This window comes from Fukomys damarensis, unplaced genomic scaffold, assembly GCF_012274545.1.
Source record: "Fukomys damarensis isolate Sample0158 unplaced genomic scaffold, DMR_v1.0_HiC HiC_scaffold_36, whole genome shotgun sequence".
Lineage (NCBI taxonomy): Eukaryota > Metazoa > Chordata > Mammalia > Rodentia > Bathyergidae > Fukomys > Fukomys damarensis.
The window spans coordinates 46600295-46621239 of NW_022900948.1; the positions used below are offsets into that span (position 1 = coordinate 46600295).

General features: G+C 55.4%; 2 protein-coding genes across 3 annotated transcripts in view; both read left to right on the top strand.

Moving 5' to 3' along the window:
* Gtf3c5 (general transcription factor IIIC subunit 5) overlaps positions 1-7875 on the top strand; it is an 11508-nt gene extending 3633 nt beyond the window's left edge. Inside the window, exons 5-12 of one of the 2 annotated variants that reach the window (XM_033758962.1) lie at positions 1265-1460; positions 2307-2411; positions 3162-3276; positions 3613-3693; positions 3848-3945; positions 4726-4808; positions 5510-5652; positions 6034-7875. In XM_033758962.1, coding sequence (XP_033614853.1) covers positions 1265-1460; positions 2307-2411; positions 3162-3276; positions 3613-3693; positions 3848-3945; positions 4726-4808; positions 5510-5652; positions 6034-6200 — 988 coding nt within the window. In that variant the 3' untranslated portion in view covers positions 6201-7875. The remainder of the gene's footprint in view (positions 1-1264; positions 1461-2306; positions 2412-3161; positions 3277-3612; positions 3694-3847; positions 3946-4725; positions 4809-5509; positions 5653-6033) is intronic. The other variant, XM_010627423.2, reaches the window with a different exon arrangement.
* Positions 7876-13495: 5620 nt separating this feature from the next.
* Positions 13496-19198, top strand: LOC104864460 (bile salt-activated lipase). Its single transcript, XM_010627426.2, has 11 exons — positions 13496-13644; positions 14679-14829; positions 14912-15034; positions 15274-15444; positions 15568-15698; positions 15852-15959; positions 16106-16223; positions 17465-17651; positions 17832-18035; positions 18482-18679; positions 18843-19198. The coding sequence occupies exons 1-11, from the start codon at positions 13579-13581 to the stop codon at positions 19120-19122; spliced, it is 1737 nt and encodes a 578-aa protein (XP_010625728.1). The 5' UTR covers positions 13496-13578; the 3' UTR covers positions 19123-19198.
* Positions 19199-20945: the final 1747 nt, after the last annotated feature.

Genomic DNA, 20945 nt, shown 5'->3' on the forward strand with positions numbered 1-20945 from the left:
CAGGGAGCCCCAGGAGCTGCTGTTTGAAACCAAGGGACGATAACCAGAGCTGGGCAAGGCGGAGACCCAGGCAGAATCCCAGGCACATGCAGGGGAGGGGCTGGGAGCTGGTGCCCCAAAGCCAGGGACCCCAGAAGTGTGGGGTTGCCTGGGCTGAAGCAGTGGGCTTAGGTCACTTCTTCCAAGGTATGCTGTTCTCTGCCTTTACGGAGAGCTGGGCGCGGGGCTGCATACCTACAGTGCCAGCGACTTGGGAGGCTGAGGCAGGAGGGTGGCTGGAGCCCAGGAGTTGTGCCTGTGAACATGGCTACAGCAGGCACACAGTGCTGAGCAGACTTGACTGCGCTTCTGAGATGAATGCCCGCTAAGCTAGGCCTCAGTCGTTTTCCCCAATTGTCCCAAAAGTGGCTCACAAGCCACCAAGGGCCTCACACATTTCTTTTTGATGCCTCCTGTGCCTGTTGAGTCTGTCACACCCCTGCTCTCCCCAACTGTTCTGCTTGTGAGAGTGAAATGAGCTTCTTAGAGAAAAAAACAGCTGCAGAAGCTTGTAACTGGAAAGGGTCACATGGTGTGGCCTGCCCGCTGTGGAAGGACCGCAGTGTGCGGTGCCCCAGCATGGGAGTTTTGAGAAGGGTGTGGTGTGGCGGGGTGATCCCTTTTTTTAAAGTTACATATTTCTGAAATGTTTTGGTTTTCTTTCTTGAGTCAAAAACAAGGATACACAGAAGAAAGTAGAGCCCCTTCTGCACAGCTGCCCCCTGTGCCGAGTGGCAGCTCAGGAGTCCGTGTGTGGCCGGTGGACAGCTGTTTCCAATGTCTGGGGCAGGGACAGAGGAGGGGCCGGCCATCCCAGGGTCCCCAGGCCACTTTCTCTTCTTACCAGTTTCTGGGCTGTCAGGCTGCGCGTGGGTCCTGGGCCTGCGCTTCCTGCAGGCTGGGGGGACTGGCCGGGTGGGTGCCTGCACTCCTGGAGAGAGGGGAGAGGCCGGTCCTGTTGACCCGTGCAACAGTTCTCCATGACCTTAGACCATGGCGCTACTGAGCCAGTATCAGGCCCCCTCTGGTCTTGCCCCAGGGCCTCTGGGAGCTGCCACTGGCAGTCACGGCTCTCTGTCCTTTGGTCAGCAGCCTGAGAACATGGGTCCTCCAGCAGCCCCCTCCGAGACCCTCCCCTCATCCTGTTTCTGGGAAAGGGACCCCCAAGTGTGGGTCGCTGGCTCCCTGCCAGGCCCCTGCTCTCAGTGGTCTCCTCTGCCCCCAGGGAAGGCTACAACAACCCCCCCATCTCAGGTGAGAACCTGATTGGCCTGAGTAGGGCCCGTCGCCCCCACAATGCCATCTTTGTCAACTTCGAGGACAATGAGGTACCCATGCAGCCGCTGGAGGCTGCGGTCCAGACGTGGAAGAGGACCTGCACCAACCCCATTGACCAGGAGGTGGAGGAGGAGCTGAGGAAGGTGAGTCCCTGCCCTGCCAGCACCTCGCACCGCCCCCTAGCCGCTCCTTCCTGTGTCCCTGGGGGTTGGCTTTGCTGAAACTGGGTCATTAGTGCTTGCGTTCACCTACCACTGTCATGTATGATGGCCATGCCAGTACAAATCCTGAATTCCAAGGCTGAAGGGGCCTCTTAAAATTCTTAAGCAACCCCTGGGGGTGTTGAAGGCTGCACTGTTGGAAAGTGATTGGACTGTAGCACCGGCACCTGGCAACCCTTGGGTAGCATTGAGACAAACCAAAGGCAAGCCGACCGTGCGCCAGGCCCTGGCACTTTCACCCCAGGTAGAGCTGGGGCTGTCACCTGGCACTATACCTCCCCACTGGCCACAGTTGCAACAAGGACAGAGGTGGGGCCAGAGGGCCTCTGTGTGTTGTGCCCGTCGTTAGCAGGAACAGCAGGCTCTCTGCGAGGTATGCCCTGCTGACCTGGGTGGAGGCTCGGCCTGCCTTGCTTAAGCTGAAGTCACGCTGCTCCCCCAGTGGTTGTGTCCTAAAGAGACCCTGTGGCTGGCTGTCTTGCTGCATTTCCAGCAGTCACCTGGCAGGGAGACAGTGGGCACGGCCTTTTGCAGTCTTTGCCTGGCCAGGGCACCCCTCTGCCTTTGTGCTGTCTCAGCTCAGCGCTGTTCGGGCTCCTGGCTGGCCTGTTCCTGCTGGGGCCGTGTCCTTCGCGTCACAGTCACTGGCCATACTTTTGAAGCCCCTGCTCTCCCCGAGTCTCCTCCGGAAAGACCCACAGGGGCCTTGGCCCGGGGGGGCTCGAGCTGCTGGTGCTCATCTCCGCCTCTGCCCTCCACCCTCCCCAGCTGTTTGACCTCCGCCCTGTCTGGTCACGCAATGCCGTGAAGGCCAACATTAGTGTCCACCCGGACAAGCTGAAAGTCCTGCTTCCCTTCATGGCTTATTACATGGTAAGTGCCAGCCGGGCCTCCACCCCGAGGCGACGTCTTAGAGCCAAGGCGGTGGCAGTGGCCCTGCTGCCCGGCACCCCCCATCTGGCCTCCTGAGACATCTTATTAACCATCTGGGAAGTTTCCAGCCCGAGTCCGCAGAGTTTCCCACAGCCTCCTCATAGTGCTCTGGGCCGTGTCTGGGTGGCTTTGGGATGATGTTCTGTGAGCACCAGGCGCTGGGTGAGACTGCACCGCACGCCCTCTGCTCCTCCCCGGGGGTGTTGGCACAGACCCCTTTTTACCCACGCTGCGCCATGGGCCGCCCCTGGTGAGAGCAGTGCCACCTCGGCCTGGGCCTGGGCCTGGGCCTGGACCTCAGCTCCTACTGTGACCCCACCCAGGATGGCTGGGGATGAGGTGGCCCTGCTGAGGTAGGAGAGCCTGTGTAAGATGTGACTGTGAGGATTGACGACAGGTGGCAGGGGCAGTCCTGCCAGACTCCAGAGGGCCAGCCACCTGGTGTCACCTGGCACCGGTCTTAGACATTCCTTCAGAAGTGCCCCTGGGGGCAGGCGTCTGTCCATGAGGACAGCAGCAACATTGCATACTCTTAGAGGCCATGGCGGAGGCTCCTGCTGTCGCCCCTCACCTCCAGGGTGTCCCCAACTCTGGGCTCTGCTGCCTCCTTGTGAGGCTTGGCCCCTCCCTGTCCAGGCACAGGCAGACCGGCCCCGGCACCGCCTCACAGTGCACCTTTCCTGCTCCCAGATCACAGGCCCCTGGAGAAGCCTGTGGATACGGTTTGGCTATGACCCCCGCAAACACCCAGAAGCCAAGATTTACCAAGTCCTCGATTTCCGAATCCGTTGTGGAATAAAATATGGTAGGAACTACTAAAAGCTTTACCTTTGTCCTCGCGCTTTCCCACTTGTAGCTTCTCTTTTGTAATAAGAGGGCGTATATGGGGGTACGAAAGCCCCTCCCTCCCACGGGAGTCTGTGGGACATGGCAGCATAGAAATGAAGGCCCCAGCTTGGTCCTGGCTGCATTGTGGGCCTTCTGTTTTCCAGGTCACAGCCGCCTGTGACCTCATGACACAAGCCAGGCCCTGCTGTGTGTCTGAGCCTAGGACTGCAGTGCAGCCCACAGCCAGCTCCCATCCCTGGGAGCTGGCGTGGAGAACCAGGTCCTGGCTCCAGACGCCTGTCCTTGCCTGCAGGTTATGGCTCCAGCGACATGCCTGTCAAAGCCAAGCGCAGCACCTACAACTACAGCCTCCCCATCACTGTCAAGAAGCCGCGTAAGTGCCCAGCCCCATCTGGGCGCGGAAAGAGGCGCCGCCCAGGCAGCGCTGGAGGGCCCTGCTGGCCATTCCTGCCTGTGTGGAGGGAGATGGGTGCAGGAAGGCAGAGTTCCCAGCCCTGTTCACCAAGTGCTGCCCTTGCCCCATGCAGCCACCCAGCTCATCAGCATGCGCGACCTGAAGCAGGGCCTGGGCCCGTCGGGGACGGCCAGCCCCCGGAAACTGGCCTCCAACAAGTACAAGCTCAAGGTGGGTGCCCCAGACCCCAGGGTGCGGGCCTGGCCTAGTTGGAGGCCGAGGACAGGGATGAGTCTGTGGGGCTTTGGGCCCACCCAGCGCCCTCTCACCACTCCCAGCGTGGGGCCCTCCAGAAACGCGGGGTGCAAGCACTCGGAGTCCCGGAGAGCACGGATCATCTGGGTGGAGGGGTGGTGACAGGGCTCACAAGGGAGAGGGGGTGCCAGCAACTGCGTGTGGCCACTCCCCTGAGCCCGGACCTCCTGAGGCCCGCAGCCACCACCAGGATGATGCAGAACAGGCGCGTGTGTGAGTTTGGAGCCAGAGCGGAGCAGCTGGGGCGCAGCTGGGGCCCCCCTGGGTGCTGGATGGATCCTCACAGGCTCAGCTCTGCCCCCACACTGCCCCGCTGTGATCAGCACTTTCCAGAACCTTCCCACACTTGGGCTCCGCGCTGCCCCCTGCCCTGGGGAGATGCGTCCCCGACAGTCAGCCCCACCCTAGAGGCCCTGCCAGGGGAGGTGGGGGCAGAATGTGAGCACCACAGCCATCTCCATGCTGTAGGCAAGTGGTCTTCCCAAGGCCCCTGAGGGCCTGGCTGCCTCATCTCCCCTCCCAGCCTCCTGGGAGCCGTCAGGATTGCTTCTTCCACATCTGGTCCCCAGGCTAGGCTTGCGTGTGTGCCCTGGTCCCGGGGACCAGCCAGCTCCTGAGACCCCCACGGGAGCCCGCCCCATGCGCCTTTCCGACACGGCCTGCCCAGGCTCGCTAACCACCCTGCTCTTCCTCCAGGACTCGGTCTACATCTTCCGGGAGGGGGCCCTGCCGCCCTATCGACAGATGTTCTACCAGCTGTGTGATTTGAATGTGGAAGAGTATGTACGGAAGGGGCCCTGGGGAGTCTGGGCAGGGCTAAGAAATTGGCCAGAATCAGTATTTTCTGGAGCTCTCACACCTCGTGTCAGCAAGAACACCTGGCCCGGGCGCCGGGTGCTGCCCACGGAGCTGCTGCACGTGGACAGCTCTGGGCACTGGTGTTCTCCCTGGAGGAGTTAACCCGGGTGGCCGCAGGCATCCTCCTTACTGCGGCACCTTTGCTTCTCCTCCCTCCGTGGTTGCTCACACGAGAGTCCATGACACACTTGCTGTGACCAGTCAGAATCCTGGGCCCTTTTCATCCTCTTGTTCCTAGTGATTTATTTTGCGGGGGGTAGCAGGGACCGAACTCAGAACCTTCCACTTATAAGGCAGGTGGTGGCACCATTGAGCTAAATTCCTGGCCTCCTAATGATGTTTAAAGAGTTGCAAGGGCAGGCATCGGGGTAGAGGTCAGGCAGCGCATCAGATGCAGCTTAAAATCTGGGGACGACAGTGACTTCCCAGAAAGATGTGATTGGTTACTACCTATCTTGGGGCAGTTTGGGGATCCCAAGGAGCCAGCTGGGGCCGCACAGCTCCCTCTAAGACATCGCTCAGCGCTGCTTTTCTCAGCACCATAGCACCTCTGCCATACTGCCCACTGGGAACCAAGGCTCCCATAGAATCTCGTATCCCACACCCAACCTCCTGCCTGCAGTTTGCAGAAGATCATTCACCGCAATGACGGGGCGGAGAACGTGTGCACAGAACGGGACGGCTGGTGCCTCCCGAAGACCAGCGATGACCTAAGGGACACCATGTCCCTCATGATCCGGCAGACCATCCGCTCCAAGAGGCCAGGTGAGAGCTGCGCAGGGTGAGGGAGGCCAGGAACGTGCTCCTGAGGTGCTGCCTGGGAGATCCTCTTGCCCTGCCCTCAGCGGGTGGGAGGCCTTGGGAGCTGTGGCCCAGCCTGGTAGCCACATCCTGGCTGCCCAGGGAGGCCCTGGGTCCAGGGGTCTGAGACAGCAGGTGTACAGAGGGAAGCGGCTGCTGTCTGAGGCTGGGGCCGAGACTGCAGCTTCTAGTCCCTTCCCTTCTCACTTCCTGGAGCAGCTTCTCCAGCACCGGGGCTCAGGCACCTGTCATTGGAAAGGGTTCCCCAGGAGCCCTCCAGCCTGTTTGGGGCCACCTGGAAAGCCTGCCCTGGGACACACACGACCTTGTTTCCTCCTGGCCCAGCTCTCTTCTCCAGCCCGACCAAGGCTGACCGTGCAAAAGAGCAGCTGATGTTTGAGTCCGGGGAGGAGGAGGAAGAGGAGGAGGAGGAGGAAGAGGAGGAGGAAGACTTCAAGCCCTCGGATGGGAGCGAGAATGAGATGGAGACGGAGATCCTGGACTACGTGTGAACAGGCCTTCGCTCCTTGGGATGAGCGGGGAGACTGGTGCCCAGCCTCGTGCAGAGCCAAGGAAATCCATGGCTCCTACTGCCAGCCACTGTGGGAGGCCTCTGTGCAAAGCCAGAGTCCCAGCAAAGCAGGCCCAGGCCTGGCTGCAACCCGCGTCTCAGTTCACCCTGTCCCCTGGGTGCTTGGGGACATCCCAGGCTCCGTGCATCCATGGCCCACCCAGGCTCAGGACCTTGGGCTGCGCCTACCGAGAGTAGAGGTGGAGGTGGTATAGCTTGGTACAGCCATCTCCGCCCATGGTCACTGGTGGCCAAAGTCTGCGCTTGGTTTTGGATCCCATCCTTTGGGATTACTGCAGAGGCCAGGCCCAGCCGGAACTATCCTATTAAGTCAGTCTTGCAAGCAGTCTTGGTGTCTTGGCTCACAGGTTGGGGCCACAGGGCAGTTTCCTCTTGCTTTGGGGTTCCTGAAGCACCTCCGTTGCTCCTTTTCCTTGTTTGGGGATGAGGCCTGTACACTTCTCCAGCTGGGTGAGACAAGGACACTGGGAGTGACCTGGGCTGTGCTCATCCCTGATTTACATGAGTGGACACCTTCGGGGGCTCCCTGGAAGCAGGTCCTGTTGTCCCATCGCTTCCCAGCGTGGAAGCAGAGACTCCTGTGTGCCTGCCCAGCCTGCCTCCTGGGCATGCATTTCTGTGCAGGTTCCTCCTGTGCTCCCCACGGGGCAGCAGCACCACTTCCTGTAGGACACCGAGCCACAGATGGGCCATTTGCCTGCTTGTCTGTGTGACTCTGAAGCCTCCCAGAAGCTCAGTATACAAACTGGCCACTAATCTCAAAGCCAAAAGCCTCAGGCTAGCCCCCACCTGCTGGCTGGGTTCCTGGGAAACCTCTTCCCAACACAAGATCAGAATGCTGGAGGCCTTGGTTCCTGTGCAAATCTGAGGAAGGTGCTGAGGCAAGGACCCCCGACACCCCCTGCAGCTAGGCTTTACCCACCCAGAGCATGGGGTGGGCACCTAAGGCCTGCCATACAGGAAGGGCTTCCCAAATCTTGGAAAGTACAGCAATTCCTTTCCTAGAAACCCTCCTTTTGGAAAAAAAGCTTTTTGTTATGAAAAATGTCAAACGTACACGGAAGTCCTGAGTATTTTTATGAAGCTCATGTATCCATTAGCTGGCTCCAGTAGTTGCTAGGTTTTGCCAGTATTGTGCTGTCTATGCGCCCATGTTTTTATTTTGTCTTTGTTTTGCTGGCCTTGCTCTAAGGAAACCCCATACTTCCCAACCTCTAAGACCTGAGAACTTTTTCTTAACTATAACAGTGCTGTTACTACACCTGTTCTAGTTAGGGTTCTCCAGAGAACAACTACAATATTAGAATATATACAGTTATAGGATTTATCACCTTGCACAGTTGCGGAGGTGCAAGTCCAAGGTCTGCAGGGGCGTGGGAGGAGCTGTGTGCTGGTGGGTTCCTTCCCAAGCAGAAGCCCACCATGGCAGGATGATTTACTTTTGTCAGTCCATTCTTTAAAATTTTAAACTCCACCCTTAAACACCTTCACAGACCATATATCTGACACTGTGGTCCAGCGAAGTTGACATACAAGATTGACCACCACAATTAATAAAATTTCCAGTACTCCCATATTATCTGATTCTGTTACATACTCATGTTTCCCTGATGGTCTCAGAAATGTCTGTCTTATGGATCAGGGGTCAGGCACGGCTCTCCTCTACCTTCTGCTTTCTACCAGGAGATGAGGTGGCATAAGGCCCCCACCCAAAGCTGAGCATAGCTGGTGCCAGGCTGTTGGTCTCCAGAACTGTGAGCAAGATAGATTTCAGTGAAGTGTCCGATCTTGCTACAGTGACAGCACAGGAAGACAGAGCCATTTGCCTTAGAGAATGTCCACGTTCTGGATTCAGCTGGCTGCTTCTCATGATGGCAGCTGATACCCATCTTTTTTGCAGATTTCCTGTGAACTGGAGAAGCCTGGGTCACATTCTGCCCTGTGTTAATGTTTCTCGGTGAGACAAAATACCCAACACGAAGTTGGAAAGGGAGTGAGTTTATTCAGCTCACAGTTCATAGAGGTTTCATAGCTGGTTCAAAGGAAAGGATAGCAAACAGGCATTACAGAGGAAAACAACATGGCACAAGGTAGCAAATGTAACAGTTTAACAGCATCTTTCTGCCTCTTTTACTCAGACTACCAGGATTCGGGTGGCATCAAACTAATTGTGTGGTGGCTTATAATTATATCTTTAGCCCCCACCAGACGTTCCAGATTCAACTACCTCTGAAAAAGAAAGTCTCACCTCTGCATGAGGATTTGGGTGACTGTTAAACACAAACCATATCGTTCTTCCCTTGGTTCCCCAAAACTCACACATACTCTATGCAAAAAAGCATTTAATCCATCTCTAAGACTTGCCAAAATCCTAATAGTTTTGGCATTATTGAAAAAGTCCCAAGTCCAAAATCTCTGGGATTCAAAGCAAACTCTTAGCTGCGAGCCCCTGTACAAATGAAGTCAAACACAGGATAATGTAACTGTTCCAAAAGGTACAAACGGATTCAAAGGGATGGGACCAAAGTAAGTCCAAAATCCAGCAGGCCAAACATATTCCACAGTTCTGAGGAAATCTGTGGCGAGTCAACACCAAAGGGCTTGGGTGGCACCAATCCTGTGCCACCTCTGGTGGTTGTAGCTCCCATGGCTTACTTGTTGGGCCACCTCTGTTCCCTCGTACTTTAGTTCAGCAGTCCATGTTCCTGGCTTCTCCAAACTACTGGGGTCTCCACTGCATCTTTGGCATTGCACTCATAGCTTCACACACTGCCTTCTCAGGGGCACCCTGTTTGACCTCCCAGACCTGAAATCTGGTGGAGGTCTTCCTGTCCCCACAACTCTTCCATTTTGCATGTACCTTAAACCAGTGCCACATGGATGATGCAAAGGTCTGCTGCCAGCTGGAGCAGTAGTAGTCTTCCCTCTCGGCTGTAGAATGCCTGGATTGCTGAACACCCTGAACCCAATCCTGAGGAACAAATTCTCTAAGCCACCACCATACTGCAATAATTTCCCTAGGCCACTGCTGTTTTGGAACAACTTCCCTAGGCTGCCACCATTCTGGAACGTGGTGCTCTGGGTCAAAGCAAATTCTTTCACCTTTACAACTCTGAGGCTGCAAAGGGTGGAGTCCTGCTGCTTCCTGTGATGCCCTCAGGTTGTCTTTTCTACTCTGTTCCTTCTCAGCAATCAAGATCTCATCTGCTGTATCTTTGTAATCCAAAGCTTTACTGGTACTTCGTTTCTGGCCAAACTAAAAACATTTTAAGTCATTCTCCTGGGCTCTTTGCTTTTGATTTTCAACATAGATCTGTCTGAATGCCCCCAACAGTAGCTGTGCCACTGCCTCAATATTCAATTGCCTTGAAATTTCTTCTGCAAAATTAATTAGTACATCACCCATAATCTCAGTCTCAGGCAAAGTCTCTGGACATGAATAAAATGTAGACAAACTTTCTGCCAAGCCATAACATCATTTGGAGTCCAACAGCCAATGCAGTCCTTTTTAAAGCAGAATTCTGCCTAGCCTGTTATTTACAAGTTTCCTGGTTTGGGCTCTGACCAGAATCCCCCATACAGAACGGCCTAAGGCATTCCAGGTCTTCAGCTGGCAGTTCTGAATCTTTTGGCAAAGTGAGCATTAGCAAAATGCAGACAAACTTTCTGTCAAGCCATAACACACATCTGGAGTCCAGCAGCCAATGCAGTCCTTCCCAGCAGAAACCTGAGCCTGATCTTTACTGGCCTCTGCCCAGAAGCTCCCATACAAAACAGCCTAAGGTGTTTCAGTGCTGCTGCTGTAAGCCTACATCTCCAGGTCTTTCCTAATTCTCCCCCTTCCCACAAGCCAGTTCCAAAGACTTTAGCCACATGATCAGGTAATGTCACAGCAATGACCCCACTCCTGGTACTAAATTTCTGTGTTAGTTACTTTTCTCTTATTGCTGAGACAAAAAAGCCAACATCCAAAGTGTAAAAGGAAGGGGTTTATTTGGCTTACAGTTTATAGATGCTTCAGCTGGCTGTAAGACAGGGCTGGCAAACAAATTTTGCAGAGGAGAAGCATGGCACACACCAGTTAGCAAAGGTTACGAGAGATCTTCACCAAGTGTGTCTGCCTTTTTTGTCCCATCCAGACTACTGGGATTAGGATGGTGCCAAACTAATCACTCACATGTAGTAGGTTGATAATCATGCACCCTTATCCCCAGCATCACATGTTCCAGATTCAACTACCTCTGAAAAAGAAAGTCCCATCTTGTCTGTGTGAAGCTTGGAGGGACATCTAAACACAAACCATAACAAGGCCCAAGGCCTATGCCTAGGTGGTGCCTCTGGCCTAGAGATGCAGGGTGTCTGCTTGATGTCTGGTATGGGCCTCACCCATTAGTCTTCTATCTGGCAGTTGTTACTGGCCATAGATAATCACCTGGATCCAATACTTCTTTACGGACTACAAAGCAGTAGTTGTTAGAATTCCGTTGTTGCAGTGCTATGGAGGACTCTTCCTCCTCATCCCTTTGATTACCCTGAGATATCAGTGGGACAGGGAAGGCAAGAAAATACCCATTTCCTCTTTTGTCCGTTTTCAAAATGCAGGCATTCCTCAGCTTCCAATGGGGTTCCACCTCCTCTCCGGTAACCCATCATTAACATCTGTGGAAAATGCATTTAGTACAACTGGCCTCACCTTGAATGTAAACCAAGTACTTGTGCTAGCATGGGGTTGGGCCAAACCATCAAGCACAGAATCTGTTTCTCTTAAAGTGCTGAATAGCTCATATTTATTGATCATTGTAAAGAAGAAAGTGAAAAACCCAGTGGTTGTATGGCTGTACTTTCACACCATGGTAAAATGTTAAAATTTCAAGTCAAACCCTATAATGAGGGCTGTCTGTCATGTGCACTAGCAATGACTGGGATGACCAGGGGCCTTCCCCACGCCCCAGCTGGGACGACCTCTGAGATGGGATGCAGTCAGTTGTAGGGTTTCTCTTGATGTCCACTTTGTCTGTCTTTGGTGGTGGGTGGCCCAAGGACAGCTCCTGAAGGCCTTGGACCCAGCTCTCTGCTCTACCTGGCTTCTTTCCTGGGCCCCTGGCTGCCCAGGCTCCTGCTGTGCATTTCCTGCCCTAGGCAGCCATCTCCCTTAGGGGCCTGCCTTCCTTTGTCAGCTTCCTGGCACTGTGACAGAATACTTGGGATAGTCAAAGAGGAAAGGTTTGATTTGGATCCCAGATTCAGAAGTATCAGTTCCCGAACACTTGGCCAGTGGCTTCAGGCTTGTGGGGGCACAGGACATGGTGGCAGAAGGAAGACACTGGAAGAGGAAGTGAAAGGGGAGAGGGGAAGCCCTGGGTTCTGACGTCCCTTCTGAGGGTACTTGCAGTGGCCTAAGCTCTGCAAGGCCCTGCCTTTTAATGGTGCCACCACTGGCCAGGAGTGAGGGCAGGGACCAAGCCTCAGCACAGTTTGGGACACACAAGGTCTACACCAGGACACTTGACTTAAAAGGTCAACTGTTGTCCCTGCAGGGGCTTTTGAATACACTGAGCTGAAGATGTTCATTTAGTTAAGGGTGTGTGTGGGGGTGCTAAAAAAAAAAGAGTTCATACATTTACTATCCAATTGAAAAACTTCTGATTTTACATTTTTTCCTGCCTATGATGACACTAGCATAACAATTATCTTTCTCCTTTTAACATACATGTAACATTTTCACAATAAGAATGTATTTAGTAGTGAGATGTACTAGCGTATACCTGTAATCACAGCATTCACAGCATTCTGGAAACTGAGGCAAGAGGACTGGAAGTTTGGGCTACTTAGCAAATTAGAAAGAACTGATCACAAAATTGAGAAAAAAATAATTTAAATGCTTGGGAATGTAGCTCAGTGTCAAAGCCCTGGGGTCAGTCATTAATAACAGATATGCAACAAATAAAAAAATTAAAAATAGATATTAAAAAGGCACTACTCTTTTTCCCTTCTGCCCTCCATCCTCCCTCAGCCCTTCCTCAGCTCCTCCAACAGCTCTGCAGTGAGGATCCCAGCATATGACACCCCGCACCCCAATTCACAAGGACTTCCTACAGCACCCATCTCATAATCCCCAGAGCTGTCACATGCCCAGCTCACCTTAGTGCTTCCTGTTCAGCCCTCTCCTCCCGGTCTTCTCCCTGTCCGTAGCCTCCTGCCATCCCTTGTGTGTGGAGAAGCCCTGCCTCTGGGTCAGGCAGCTGCACACGGACTCAGGGCTTGGTCCCGAGATCCCTGTGGGTTCTGGGGACACAGCAGAGTGGCACAGGGGTTATGGTACCTGAAGGCCCAGGCTCCTAGATTTACAGAGTCTTGCAGGGGCCAGCCTGAGGGGCTGTGGGCTTGGTAGTCTCAGGTTCCACCCTGCCAGCTGCTGTCCCAACCATGGAAAAGGGCTGTGCAGTGGGGACCCTGAGTGGCCACAGTTAGGTGACCCCAAGCCCGCCAGCTACTGAAAGGAGAACTCTTGACACGTGGCTTGTGGCATGTGGTCACTGCATGACATTTGTGGTTTTCAAGAGACACCACTCCCAGAAAACCTGAGTGGGGACTTCGCACTGCCCTCACCTCTGTGGTCAGTTCCCTCCTCACAAGCTCCAGCTCTTCTGCCCCCTCTGCCTCTCTCTGCCTGGCTGAGCCCCAGGCTCCTTGCTCCGGCCATGGCTGTGGCCAGGCATTCCTTCAGTGCAGCCCTCCAGGCTGGGCCAGAGCCCCTTGCCCACCCCTCACCACCCAGAGCCTCTCGTCCTCTCCTGGGCCTCACAGCCTGTGCTGCTCCCAGCCCCCAGGGCAGGTCAGTGGTGAGCTCAGAGGTCCTGGAGAACAGGTCAGCCACGCAGGGCCCAGGGACTCACAGCCGTGTATGAGAAGTCACACGGGGTCCCCCACCCACTCCCCCTGCTGCGCTCGAGGCACTTAGAGCTGGGGACAAGGCGTGTCTGTTCTGAAGGTGACCGCAGACCCTGGCAAAAGAGCCAGACACAGTGTACCCAGCACCCGCCAGGTGCCAGCCCTGCCAGCCCTCTGCCTGTACCACCTGCCTCTGCTCCCAGGCTGGCAGTACCCTGCACACGTGCACTGTGGGTACCAGGAGCGGCCTTCCCTGGGAAAGACGGAGGACCTCGCACCTGTCCCGTGTGTGGCTCTGTGCGTATTTCCTGTCCCTCAGCTCGTGCTTGTCTGTGGACATGACCTTGGCCCCAGCTCCATAAATACCTGAGGCCCACGGGGAAGGCCACCGGGGGCAGACACTCAGCATGGGTCGCCTGGAGCTCACCGTCGTGGGCCTCGCCTGCTGCTTGGCCGTGGCCAGTGCCGCAAAGGTAAGAGGGGCTCACGGAATGCCCGGTGCTGTGGCTTTGCCTGGTCTGTTTGTGCTGCAGGTGCTCTGGGAACTGTGGGGACAGGGCCTCGAGGAGGGAGGACAGTGAGTCGGAGGCAGAGAGCGGGAGCTGAGCAAGACCCCTTCAGGGATCCATCGTGGCCTGGGCACGGACCCTGCGCAGCCTCTGCCTGGCTCCTCTCACTCCTGTGATGTCCAGCACAGGTCCCAGCTGAGTTTGACTTCATAGCCACCAAGTGCAGGTGGTGGCGTTGATGCTTCTCCTGCAGTATATTGGCACAAGATCCCCTGTTGGTATGAAATTCAACTGCCCAAGGCACGGTGAAGTCCTATTTGCAATCGATAGTGATCCTATCTGTAACCCTCAGTGACCTCATCTTGTCCCCATTCTACAGAAGGAAGCAGGTGCCCAGGGCACAGAAGTGGATTTGCCAGCATCACACAGCAGCCAGTTCCTGTTCCCAAACAGGACTCAGAGACCTGCTGTAGCCCAAGCCGGGGGTGTGGCTCCTGGGGAAACTTTCATACGGGTACCTCCTAGAAGGAGCAAACCTCACCCTGTGTGCAGTGTTCCTCCCTGGGGTGTGCATTGAGGCCGCACCACTCAGCCAGGCCCCGTGCAGCACCCTCCACTTACCTGCCAGGGCAAGAGGACCAAGTGACAGAATAACAACAGTCATGTAGAGATGGTGGCCGTCTGGGCCCAGACCCCACAAGGACACATGCTCAGTCCCCAGCCAGAACACGGGCCTGTGCCCTGCTGACTGGGAACATGGGTTGGTCCAAATTTCCCTAGAATCAGAAAGCAAGACACCAGGGTGGGATGCAGTGACCAGGAAACAGGGCTGGGGTTCGGGAGCAGGAGCCCAACCCTCCCCCACTGTGGACAACAGGCCACTCCTGCCTTGTCTCCCGTTCCTCTGAGGCGGTCTCTGGGAGGCCCTGGCACGCGTTTAGGTCACCACCCAGGCTGCCCAGGCCCACAGTCCCTGACCCTGCAGTGTCTCACCCTAGCTGGGCCCGGTGTACACAGAAGGAGGGTTCGTGGAAGGTGTCAACAAGAAGCTCAGCCTTGTGGGCGTTGACTCTGTGGACGTCTTCAAGGGCATCCCCTTTGCCACCGCCAAGACCCTGGAGAACCCGCAGCGGCATCCTGGCTGGCAAGGTGAGCACAGGTCTGCTGGGCGTCTGTGCGTGGGTGCTGAGGGCAGCCACACCCTCACGCCATGCACTCCTGCCTCCTGCAGGGACCCTGAAGGCCACGGACCTCCAGACAGCATGCATGCAGACAACCTTCACAGAAGACAGCGTCTTTGGGGACCAAGACTGCCTCTACCTCAACATCTGGGTTCCCCAGGGCAGGGATCAAGGTCTGGCCCCGAACCCTGCGGGAATCCCCAAGCAGGAGCCGGGGCCCTGCAGAGGGGGGTGCTGGGGGCTGTAGATCAGAAGCCCCTGAATTCAGCCCAGATGTGGGGCTGGGTGTTCCTACCACTGATCCTCTACCTGGAGTGGGGGGCAGGGTGCCCGCTGCAAGGAGACACACAGAGCATTGGTTGGGAGACACAGGGCAGGCATCTGGGGGTCACCACCCTGCTCCCCACCTCAGTGTCCCAGGACCTGCCTGTGATGATCTGGATCTATGGCGGTGCCTTCTGGAAGGGCTCTAGCAGTGAGGACGGGGAGGAGATGGCCACCCGTGGCAATGTCATCGTGGTCACCTTCAACTACCGCGTCAGCACCTTGGGCTTCCTCAGCACCGGGGATGCCAACCTGCCAGGTGCCCTGGGTGCTCTGGGGCTGGCACAGCGGGTGTGACTGGTGCCCACGGGGTGCAGGCTCGGCTCATCATGCAGCCCAGCTCTGGGCCTGGATGACCACCCCTGTCCTGCTCTGCCCCCAGGGAACTACGGCCTTCGGGATCAGCACATGGCCATTGCCTGGGTGAAGAGGAACATCGCGGCCTTTGGGGGGGACCCCAACAACATCACCATCTTTGGGGAATCAGCTGGGGGTGCCAGCGTCTCCCTGCAGGTCTGGGGCTCCCCAGAGGGAAGGGCCTGACCCCAAGGTGGGGATGGAGCCAGGGAGGCCGGGGAAGATGGAAGCCGGAGAGGAGACTAAGCGGACGGGCTGGGGTGTGCTCAGCCTGGTGCAGCCGGGTGACAGGACTCCTGGCTGTCGCAGACCCTGTCCCCCTACAACAAAGGCCTCATCCGGAGAGCCATTAGCCAGAGCGGTGTGGCACTGAGCCCCTGGGCTATCCAGCGCAACCCACTCTTCTGGGCCCAAAGGGTAAGCGGAGGGGACGGGGTGGGCAGGGAGGAGTCTGACAGCCGCCCGGGGGGCCCTTCCCGGTCCTCACTCTCTGTCCTACCCCATGAGCCATGCAGTGCCTGCTCCCTGGCCTCACCTAACCACCCACCTGCACCCGTCCCCAGGTCGCTGAGAAGGTGGGCTGCCCCACGGACGATACCGCCAGGCTGGCCCAGTGTCTGAAGATTACAGACCCCCGGGCCCTGACTTTGGCCTATCACGTTCCCTTCAGTAAAGAGGAATGTGAGTGAGGGTTTCAGGTTGGGGCTCTAGAATTTCTGGAGCCAGGAAGCCACTCCGGGGGTAGGCCAGGCACCTATAGGAGAGAGGAACGTGCTGGGGCCAGGGCCCAGGCCTATTACTAACTTCTGGGTGCCCAGCAGCTTGCTGGCAGGCCTAGCAGGACCCCAAGTAATAGGGGAAAGAAGCTGTCCCTGTTTCTGCTCCTCTCGTCCTTCAGCCTTGAGTGTCTGCTGTAGAAGCTGATGCACACACGGTCCCTATCAGGCCCCAGACGGTACACAGCCTTGCAGCCCCTTTTCCTGCTTTTCGGGGAATTCCCAAACTCAGAAACAGCCAGGTGCTTGTGATACAATCTTCTGGGCTTCCCCCGCTCGTTAATCCTGTAAACTCTACTCACCACCTGCAGTAATGGAGGCCTTGCCAGCAGGACCCAGCGGAGACCCTAGAAATGCCAGATGCCAGCACAGCAGTGCAGCTCCCTCTTGCTCTGTCTCTTTAGCCAGATGTGCCCGCTCATTGGCATCTTACAGAATGGGCACTAAATTGTATTTGTTGAGAAAGAAAAACTGAAGCAAATGCTATGGCCCCAATGCAACTCCCTTATTTTTTTTCCTGTTCATGCTGTTGGGGATCAAACTCGGGACTGGTGCATGCTGAGCTTTGCATCCCTGTGCCGAGCTCCTGGCCCTGCCAACCGATATTGTTTGGGGCCTGCTGTAGAAAAGCTTTGTGGGACCTGGGGAAAGCTGGGGCCCCACCTGCCCAACCCAGGTACCTGGTGCTCTGGGGCCAGCAGAGGGTCCCAGTGAGATACCGGCCACCCACAGTGGATGGATTCCAAAGGAGACCCCAAACCATGGGAGAGGGCAACTCTTCTCTGAGGCTGAAGGTCTTCCGTGCCTTTGGTCAAGTCCAGGGAGAACACAAGAAGGGGAAGGAGGGACAGCCCTGAGCCCTAAGCAGTGTGCTCTCCATGTGGGGCCGCGTCACAGCTTCCGGACACATTTAGGATGGTCACCGGGGGAGAAGGGAGCCACAGGCATGTGGTGGGCTGGAGCAGGGACGCAGCCGAACCCCACGCTACAGGCCAGCCCTGCCCGGGGTAGGACTCTCCAGGCCTGAGGCCTCAGGCCGGGCTTGAGAAGCGGTGGTCTAGGCCCAAGAAGGAAGTAGATGAGCTCTGGATATAAAGGGAGGGCCCGAAGTGCTGGAGGCTCAGGAACCTGCTCCCTCTCTCCCAGATCCTTCATTTCACTATCTGGGCCTTCGCCCTGTCATCGATGGAGACTTCATCCCCGATGAGCCTGTCAACCTGTTCTCCAACACTGCTGACATCGACTATTTATCAGGCTCCAATAGCATGGATGGCTACTTTCTTGCTGTTGTCGATGTGCCAACCATCCAGGAGTCCAACAAGGACACCACAGTGTAAGCAGGGGTCCAGGACCCATGGGCAGCATGTGCTTGGCACAGCTGAGGAGGAGCTGCCTGGGGCAGAAGCCATCAGCACAGGGGAGACTGAGGAAGGTGGCGCTGTGTTAGCTGGGTACACAGACGGCCTCCTGGTGGCTGTAGGGGCACAGTCTGGTGCCTGCTCGGTCCCTGCAGGGAGGACTTCTACTGGCTGGTCAGTGGGTTCACCACGAGCAAGGGGCTGGATGGCGCCCGGGCCGCCTTTGACGTCTACACCGAGCGTTGGGCTCAGGACCCATCCCAGGAGACCAAGAAGAAGACCGTGGTGGACCTGGAGACCGACGTTCTCTTCCTGATTCCCACGGAGACATCCCTGGCCCAGCACAGAGCCACTGCCAAGTGAGGGTGTGGGAAGGGTGTGGCTTCCTGGGGCAGGGATCTTCTAGGGCGGTGCGCCTACCTGCCATGGCCAACAAAGGAACTCATGAGGTCCGAGCTTCCCCACTGAAGGGAAACCTGCGTAGAGATAAGGTGTGAAGGCATGTGGAGAAAATACAAACCTTTGTGGACACTGAATCACAGGAGGAAGGAAGGTGCCTCCTAATTCTCTGTATGGCGGTGGCTTTGGTAGCTCATAGGCTAAAATGGCACAAACGCTTGTCCAGGTGAGGTAAAAGCACAAGTGAAATTGTACAGTCAGAGAGCTTGGGTGTCCACTTTCCCTCTGCCAGGTTTCAGCACCTCAGTTTCCCATGAGTCTTGGTCGGTACCCTGTCAGGACCCATCTCTGGCCAGGCAGTCCCAGGTAGCCAGCTCCTAACCCAGGCTGTGTTTCCTCCCCTCAGGAGTGGCAGGACCTACTTCTACCAGTTTTCTCTGCCCTCTCGGGATCCAGGCTCTCCCAAATGGCTGGGGGCCAACCATGCTGTTGAAATGGCCTATTTGTACGGAGAGCCTTTCACTAAGCCCGAGTTGTACCAGCCTCAAGACAGGACCCTCTCCAAGGCCATGATCGCCTACTGGACCAACTTTGCCCGCAGTGGGTAAGGCATGGACTCAAGGCTGGGGCCCAAGGCAGCAGGCTAAAGGACCTACTACTATGGCCCTGGATCCCCTGGGTTCTAGTCCAGTTCCATCATTCAACAGCAGGGAGGTGTTGGACAGGTTGCTTAACCTCCCTGAGCCTTAGCGTTCTTCACTGTGCAGGGACCCCAACGTGGGCCACTCTGCTGTACCCACTCACTGGTACCCCTACACCACGGAGAAAGGCAACTACCTGGACATCACCAGCACGCTAGACAGCAGCTCCATGAAGGAGCACCTGAGGACCAAGTTTCTACAGTTCTGGACCCTGACCTACCAGGCGCTGCCCACTGTGCACCAGCAGATGAGCCCTGTGCCTGCTGCAGACGACTCTGAGTCTGCTCCCATGTCCCGGGCAGATCTCTCCCAAGCACGTCAGATGTCCATCGCCTTTGGATTCTAGTGTTCATGTCTGGTCCCATTTGGTCATAGGTTTGGGCCCCCGGGGCTGCTTCTCCTTGACTCTTCCTAAATAAAACCCCAACTCTCCACATCTGGTCTTTGTCTTTGCTCCTGGGATAAGACCCGGGGAAGGAGAGGCCATAGGTCATTCTTAACAGAAACAGGTATTTGGACCAACCCCAACCCATCACCTTGGTCAGTCTGCAGCCTCCACAAAGTCCACAGCACAGTCCTCATCTTAGAGAAGAGGAGCCCTGTCTGGAGCAGTTGAGGGTGGGGTCTTTTGTTGGCAGGAATTAGCACTCTCGTCCTGACCGACTCTCACCCGGCCTCATCCAGGGTCCTTAGCTGGATGCATGCTTACCAGGCCTCTGGTAAAGTGGTGGCGCCTTTGGGGTGAAAACCACGGAACAAGGATTCAAGGGAAGCAGGGACCCAGCTGCAGGGGGCAGGAGAGCATATGCAAAGGCCCAGTGGAGCCTCACTGGCTGCAGTCTCAAGTCTTTCCAGACAGGGAAACACCATAGCAAAGGAGCAAGGATTCCCAGAGGACTCCTGCCTAAGGCAAAGCTAGGCCGCAGTCCCTACGAGGCATGAAGTGGCAAAGTCCTGCTGGTCCTGGGCTGTCACTTTTCCTCTGGTCTTCTCCCTTTCACACTGCATGCTTGATCTCTTTGCAGCTACTCTTACTTAGTGCTGAATTCCTGAATACGACTTGGAATCTACAAGATCCTAAGTGGTGGGGAAAGCCCCAGTAACACAGCTTTCATCGATTGTCTTCCCAAAGCTGTGGATGGGCAAGCCACCATCTTGTGTCATGAGATGGTCGTTGCACATAATGGTTTTAAATGTTGTGAAAAACTCCTTATAATGTAGACAAATATATGCCTATAATCCCAGCCACTTGGGAGGCTGAGACAAGATAATTAGAAGTTTGAGGCCAGCTTGGGAAAGTAAGTGAAACCCTGTCTCAAAATAAAATACTACAAATGGGGTGGAAACCAGACATGGTGGAGCACATCTGTAATCCCAGATCTCTGGGAGGCTGATGTAGGAGGATGGAATGTTTGAGTCCAGCAGGGAAATTCAGTGGGTTAGTAAGACACTATCTCAAAAGAAAACAACCAAAGAAACAAACAAACCCCTTTAAAAGGGCTGGGATGTAGGTCAGTCTGCAAGTCCTGAATTCAGTTCCTAATAAAAGACACATACATGGGCACACACACACACACACACACACACACACACACACACACAATAAATAAATAAATAAAAATAAAAGTTTAAAAGTAGAAATAAACTTTATTGGTCCTCAGGAATTGTTGATATTCATTTTGTCCTTAATACTATAGTTGATGCTACTTTTATTACTATACCCAAGGTCACATGCCTATTGCTATTCGTTGGTTGTCTTGAGATGCCAATATTTAGATTGCCTTGGTGTCCTTAATACGTAAGGTGGCCCATTGCAGGAGAACTGGATACTTGGCTGAACACACTGCAATCTCCCTTTTAATGTCTATAGACGTGGTTGGATTCATGGACAGAGGTTAAAGGCCAGTAGTTAGCTATGCCCAGAGGACACCAATGAAAAGGACACATTAATGAAGGAGGACTTCACACCAGTAACAACTTTCGCATACAAAAAACCCTGCAAGCCTCCACACAAGACAGACACACAAACACACAAAAATAGAAACCTGAGACAAGCAAAAGAATGCCTCCTCGACCTCTCAACTTCCTCAAAGCTGATCCATGGGACATGGCGGGAGATAAGGCTATTGTCAGTGATCAATTAATGAGAGATACCTTAAAAACAATCAG

Coding starts and splice junctions, on each gene's coding strand:
- LOC104864460 (XM_010627426.2), top strand. CDS start 13,579: ATGGGTCGCCTGGAGCTCACCGTCGTGGGCCTCGCCTGCTGCTTGGCC. Junction 14,830..14,911: donor GCGGCATCCTGGCTGGCAAG/GTGAGCACAGGT, acceptor TGCCTCCTGCAG/GGACCCTGAAGGCCACGGAC. Junction 15,445..15,567: donor CGGGGATGCCAACCTGCCAG/GTGCCCTGGGTG, acceptor CTCTGCCCCCAG/GGAACTACGGCCTTCGGGAT.